This window comes from Otolemur garnettii, unplaced genomic scaffold (assembly GCF_000181295.1).
Source record: "Otolemur garnettii isolate 467f Iridium unplaced genomic scaffold, OtoGar3 scaffold00009, whole genome shotgun sequence".
Taxonomy (NCBI): domain Eukaryota; kingdom Metazoa; phylum Chordata; class Mammalia; order Primates; family Galagidae; genus Otolemur; species Otolemur garnettii.
Window position 1 is genome coordinate 8,834,915 of NW_003852404.1, and position 6,937 is coordinate 8,841,851.

Below are 6,937 nucleotides of genomic sequence, written 5' to 3' on the forward strand. Positions count from 1 at the left end.
CAGCTCACAGCAACCTCCAACTCCTGGGCTCAAGTGAGTCTCCCGCCTCCGCCTCCCAAGTAGCTGGGACCACAGGCACCCGTCACAACGCCCAGCTATTTTTTGGTTGCAGCCGTCATTGTTGTTTGGCGGGTCCGGACTGGATTCGAACCTACCACCTTAGGTATATGAGGCTGGAGCCTTAGCCACTTGAGCCACAGGGGCCGAGCCAGAAGTCTGAATTCTAAGCCTCACCACACACCTGGTGGCTCAGAATCCCCAGGTTGAAGGGCTCAGGAATCTGCATTTGAGACATTTCCCTGGCGTTCTCTGATGCATGTGCAGATGGGTGGGGCGCAGACCAGTGCGTGGGGATCTCAGGACTGGAGAGAAGACCTCAGAGTCCCTGGTAACCCTCATATTCATGTCATCTATCTGCCTGTCCTCCCTGCAGCCCCCTCTCTTCACTTGATGATAGAATATTAAAATCTTTAAAACGGCAAAAGTGTTTCTAGCAGCAAGGGGCCCAAAGAGCCCATCTCCCGGGTTACCAGCTTTTAAATCAAAATGGCAACTCTATAAAACTGGCTACCAGAGAAAGACACTGGCCAGGGCAGCAGACAGAGGACATGTGGTGTGTTCAGTCACTTACAGTCTGGCAGAGGACAGAAGAGGCAGCTCCAGGTGCTGAGCCTGGCTCAGCCACGTAAGACTCAGGCTGTGATTCAACTCCTGTCTGCTGTGAGTGCCCCAGTATGGAAATAAATGGGAACTAAGCCCTGGAGCAGCAATTTTCAACCTGAAAATGGCCCACTGGTGTGCCGTGAGAAGATCTTAGGTATGCCACAAAAAAATTCTTAAAGATCATTAATTAGTTTTGAAAGAAGCCCAAAGCATAGTGAAGTATATTCTTTTCTTACTCTTTTTTTTTTTTATCAGCCTAATTTAAGTGAGCTGTAGGAGTGCAACTATAGGTTCAAGTGTGCCATGAGATAAAAACACTGGGCTAGAGGAATAAGGGATGAAGTCATGGTCCAGCCAGGGTTAGGGAGGGCCCCGCGGCCAGCGAAGGCAAACCTACCTGTACAATAGGGTTGTGCAGGTTCTTCTGAACTGGGCCGGGACTGTCGCCCTGTAGCCAAAGGAGAAGAAGAAGATGAAATAGCAGAGACACAAGCCACATGTGGGGCCTTCCATGAAGGAAGCCATCCCTCAGGGGCCACCCTCCCCTGGGGATCCACCTGCCCCCCACCTCCTGAAACAGACACTCCCAGGTGGCTTGTCAGCCACTGCAGCCTGGAGTTCACCGTGATACTGCCTGGACCAGGGCTTCTGGACAGAGGCCTCCTGCCTACTCTGGCCTCTTGATCCCCCAACATCCTCTAACAAACCAGTCACTCAAAGGCTTCTGAATTCCTGTTCCAATAGGTCCACTGGGTGAGAATTAGGGCTTGGTTATGCATGCTGCTTTTCATTAAATAAAATATGTTTTAATAGAAAAAGCACAAAATAAAGAATTTTGGGATAGAAATAGACTTGGGAGACTATGTTGCCTCTAGCTTCCCCCATAACCAACACAAGAAATCTCTGATTTTGTGGAAGAGTAGATGAGACTCAGCCCTATGTAAAGAGAGGCTCTAGGCAGTCCAACTAGAGCTAATGAAAAGCTGAGTTGCAACTTAAATTTGGGACTGATGCCTCCTGGTGCAGTGCTCCTTCTAGGCAGGGACACCAGGGCACACTTAGCCCTGAGCTCAGTCAGGGCTGCCCCAGGAGCCCTATCCACAGGGTCTGAGAACCTTCTCTCCTTCCTAGGGAGCCTCACACAGGCACAGGCAGCCAAGACTTTTCCACTGTGTTGCCAGCCCTGCCCTAGGTGGGTGGGGAGGGAACCCTTAAATGCCCTGTGTGTGTGCAAAACTTTCACTACCTCTCAGAATCAGTCTGCCCTCCTTGGAGGCAAATAAAATAAAATAAAATAAAATAAAGTATTTGAGGTCACAACATTCACTACTAGGGAGACTCCTGGTGGTTGTTTCTGGAATTGCAGGCATAACGCCCAAGAAGAACAAGTATGTGTTACTTGGGCCAATGTCCCTCAACCTTTGCCAACCTTCTCTGTGCTGAGTCCCCACCTCTGCTTTAACTTAATGGCCAGAGCATGTGAGGATGAGATGATCCTTAGTTCTGGCTACACTGTTCTTGCTGGTGCTAGGTGCCTGAGGACAGAGGGTTACCTGTAGCTATTTCCTGGCTCTTCCTGGCTTACCTGTGTAAAAACCTGTTGAGATAGTGGATAAAGGAGGTTGAGGAAGGGAGGGAATGTAACCAATAGTAGCCTAATCTTTAGTCCCATCTCCCTGTTTGCAAAGAGAACCTATCTTGCAGGCAGCTAAGACAGTCTACTCTGGGTAGGACCATCTTTGCCAAACTTATGGGTAAGAGAATGGGGCCATTGCCCAATGAAATGCCCATGTGCAAATGACTAGCCCATCAAAGCAGTCACTTCCTAGCAGTGGGGCCTGGTGTAAGGTGAGCTTAGGAACAAATGTGCTAGAACCGTGACTTCTAGCCGCAGGTGTGTGGCAAGGTTAAGCTGGGCAAAGGCTAGGCCTCCGTCAAATACAATTCGAGAGGCTTTCAGAGAACCTCTTCTATGGAATGGATTTTCCAGCAGCATTTCTGCAGTTAGAGCCCCCTGGACCCCACCAGGAGAAGAGAACATATGGTCCATGGGAAGGTATTCTCATTTGGGATCTGCATGGCCTTTGCTGGCTGTCTGGCCTGAGGCACCAATGGCTCTAGGTTTAACTACAAGGTAGATCTTCAGAGCCAGGGAATGGGCATCAGAGGCCCCTCTAGTGGCCCACCTTCCTTGCCTTGTCATCAAGACAGCTTTTGTCACTAGGGTTGCTTCCTTAAAGCCCCAGTAAAAAATAAAGAGTCCCAACTCTAAGCAGGACTGACCTTCCTCCCACCCTGAGTGGGCTGTATGGGACTGCAGGGCCAGCAATGACTACTGTCCATATCACCATGCTAAAGGGGCTTCTGTTGTTTAGTCTTAGCTATTTTTATAAGTGCTTTTCACTGTTGCAATGGTTTGGGGAAAAAATGGTTCCATCATTATTACTCATATGTAGGAAAGCTATTGATTTTTATAAATTGATTTTCAACCACTGTTGCTATGTACATATTATTAGTTCTAATAGCTTTCTAAGCTATTCTCTTGAGTTTTCTAGGTAGACAATCATACTACAGGCAAGTAATGGTTTTGCCCAATTTCTTTTTTATTATCTATTGTGCTGGTTAATAAAGCAATATTAACTCAGCTTTTGAAAAAGCCTTCCTGTGCATTTGAAGACCAGCCTTATGGTGGTGCCTGTTTTTAGGACACGGCAGCGAAGCCCTCTGTTATTATCTGTGTGGTGGAACAAAAATTGAAAGTGGTCCCCACACCCTGAACCCCCAGTGTTTCATATTAGAACCTCAATATAGCTTCCAAATGTCCTCAAGATGTTGAACCCACCTCCCTCTCTGCTTCAGAGCCCTTCTGATTGCCCCACCAGTCACCAAGTGCTAGGTGGCTGACACTTGTGCCTCTTGGTAGCTGGTGACCAGCATAGGATCAAAAAGCATTTGATTATATACGTAAACTTAGAACAAATCTGCGTGCCTTCCAGAGGCAATACACGCCAAAACTACTGGATGAAGGATGGAGGGCTGGCTCTAAGGGGCAGCGAGGTGGTGCTGGTACAGCCCTGAGCTCCAGGGGTAACATCTAGGAGGAGAAGACCATGGTCCCAGGCAGGGCCCGCCAATTCCAGCTGTACAGGCCCGTGGCCAGCCCAGGCCCGCTTCCTCTGGATTCTCCTCACCCTCCCGGACACAAGGAGCAAATGGGCCTCATTTCTTTCTCTCCCCACATCCATCGCTTCTTGCAAAAGGAAAGAACAGAACAGGAAATGCATTCGCCAGAGTGCTCCCTGGGTAGACAGAGGAAACAGCGAGTCCGGCTTCACCCCGCCACGCGACCCCTGCCCAGGGGCCCAGGCCCTGCTGCTGCTGGCCTTACGTTGCAGAGAGAGTGAGTCCGGTGTCGAGGGGAGTTGATGTCGCTTGGTGTGGACGACCGGTCGCCTTCGGCAGCAGATGCGTCGGAGATGACGGAGGGCTGCCGGGAGTGGCAGGGGCTCACCCTGACCGCTGGAAAGCAGGGACAGATGGTGAGTGAGGGATGGAGAGAATGTCCTCCACCACCAGACTGCCCCGCTGGTGGTTCTAATCAAGGCTCCTCTCATCCAGATTGGGACACTGAGGCTTAGAGAAGGGAAGAGACTTGCCTGGTTCTCTGCCCTCCGTTTTGCAGCCCCACACCTTTCCAGAGAGCGGTTGCTGGGAAGAAGCTCCCACAGCCTCTGGATCCAATCAAGCCTCCCCCTCACCAGGCTGAGGGAGGAGGAGAAGACAAGGGGTTCGAGGGACCTCTAGGCCTGCTCACGTGCCCCGGTCACCTGGATGTTCCCTAGATCTGCGACCCTAAACTCTGCCTTGCACCGTGTCCTGAACAAGAACCTCAGGGATGTTGCCTACTCCTCTCTTTTCCCCACACCCCATGTCCAGGCAGCAGTGGCGCCTCCAGACAGACCCCCAAATCTGGAGTTCACTTCATTCCAACCACATTCCCATCACTGCCTCTCACCTGGAAAGCCACACAGCCTCCAGAGCCACAGGCATCTGGCCCTCCTCCTCCTGGCTGCCGAGGGAGGCTCTACCCACCCAGCAGCCTTAGCTCAGCTGCTTGTGATTGTCTGTTTTCGAGTCACACCAGCCCTCTGACAGTGCCTAAGGCAGGCCCACCCTGCAACCTGCCCCTGGCCTCTGTCATCAGGAGTACTAGTCATCTTTCTGGGGTCAGCCTAGCCAGACAGGCCTTCCCCCTGCACCAGTAGATGAGAGGAAACACGAGTCCAGCTTCACCCCGCCGTGTGACCCCTGTCCAGGGGCCCAGGCCCTGCTGCTGCTGGCCTTACCTTTCAGAGGGAGCATACCCACCCAGCAGCCTTAGCTCAGCTGCTTGTGTTTCCCTATTCTGTTCTCCCCCATTCAAAATTTTTGCCTGCTGTGGATCCCTCTCCCTGTGCTAATTACAATCTGTATCCATGCTGCTTGTTTATTTATGTGTGTTGTACCTGGCTGCTCCCTGACAGCATCAGCTCTGCAAGGGCAGGCACCCTGGATGTCTTACCCATATTGAATTCCAGAGCTCACAGTGACTAGCACATAGTAGGTGCTCAAGAAATAGTGGGTGAATGATTGGCCCAGTGCCTCAGCAGATTGCTCTGTCTTCAACTGCTGGCCCTGGATGGAGAAAACACCTGCTGTTTGACAAGGCTGACAGAGCACCTACTGTGCGCAGGTGGTGAGTGAGCAGGTGGGGGTTACACTCCTGCAGAAGACAGTCCTCGCCACCAGTCACTGTAGAGCCTACCAGGTGGCTAAAGGTGCCTGGAGTCAGTTCCAATCTAGGTGAGTTCACCCTACAGGCTGTGTGACTGTGGTCATGCTCCACTTAGAGCCAGTTTTACGATCTGTAAAATGGGAAGACAGTGGTGCCCATTCTTGAATAGCTATGTATGTGATGTCTCTGTTACGGTGTCGGGCACTGGAGGGAGGAGTTAGATGACAAATGCGTCAAGAGCAATCACGAGAGCAGGTAAGCACCCAGCTCTACAGGGCCAGCGAGGACACAGGGGGCTTGGCAGGCAGAGGACAAGGAAGGCGTCGTGGAGGGGTTGTCTAATAAAGAGTGTGGAAGCAGGTGCCAGGGAGGAGACAGGGTCCCAGAGGCAGACCCATCAGCCTGTCCAGCTTTTCCCAGACCAAAGCCAACTCCGTTGAGCAGGGGCCTGGTACATGACTTGGGTGACCTGGTGGCTGCTACCATCATGTGATTCAGAAACTGCCCAAGCTCTGTCTACCTTCAAATAGTGCTTCTGCCCTTCTGCTGCTCCAGGTCTGGGTGACTCTGAACAACTGGCAGCCCTCTGTGAGTCTCAATTTCCCTGCCTGACAAGGGAGCTGGACCTGAGCAGTTTGATTATAAGCTCTCCCCGCTCTAAGTCCAGGCTGTAAAGGCCAGAGCTGCCAACTCCCACCCCCCAAAGTCACCCCACCTTGGGCCAGACAGGGAAGGGAAGGCCGTGCTCCACTGGGTGGGAAGGGAGGACTCTGAATTTACTTACTGTCCGGGTACTAAAAGGCTGTGTGTCACCACTGATGACAACGATGGTGACGATAATGGGGAGAGGAGCTGCTAAGATTTACCCAGCACTTATCACGATCTGAGTTCCATTCTGGAAATTCCACATATTTCATCTTCACGAGAACCCCATGAGGCAAGTAAGGGCAAGTCCCAGCAGAAGCACTTCCTCTCCACCCCAACAGCTTCTCTACAGTGTCCCCACTATACCCTGGACAGGCAATGCTAGGCCCTGCCGCCTTCCCCTTGACCAGCCCCCCAGCCCCTTGATGGCCAGGGCTGTGTCCAACTCATCTTCTGCCCCACCAAGGGCCAGCTCTGCCTGTAGCTGCCTGAGTGAATGCTTCCCACCCCTACTGTATAGGCTGCTGCTAGGGGCCTGTTCCAACCTGCATCTGTCACACAAGGACAGCCACCTGTAGGAGGGACAGAGGACAGAGCATGGGGGTCTGCAGATGTGCGGGGTGTGGGGAGGGAGCAAAGAGTTTGTAGAGAGGCTGCCAGAAGCCAGACCACCCTGACAAGTGCCTGGAGCAAACACTTGCGGCATGCGTCTCTCCTCCACCTGCATGCCCTGGCTGGAGCTATCACGGGTCACGGATAGAGCTCCATCCATGTGACCCAGGCCAGCCAATCAGACTCCTTCTTTGGGATTTGCTATGGTTACAAGGGGAAGAGATAGTTTTTTTTTTTTTTTTT

The 6,937-nt window shown here is 52.0% G+C and overlaps 1 protein-coding gene across 1 annotated transcript in view; it reads right to left on the bottom strand.

Moving 5' to 3' along the window:
- Nucleotides 1–6,937, bottom strand: part of KAZN (kazrin, periplakin interacting protein) — a 114,462-nt gene that overhangs the window by 39,018 nt on the left and 68,507 nt on the right. Inside the window, exons 5-6 of the mRNA XM_012801598.2 lie at nt 4,052–4,182; nt 1,061–1,111 (exon numbers count right to left, since the gene is read on the bottom strand). Of these exons, the coding sequence (XP_012657052.1) occupies nt 1,061–1,111; nt 4,052–4,182 (182 nt within the window). The remainder of the gene's footprint in view (nt 1–1,060; nt 1,112–4,051; nt 4,183–6,937) is intronic.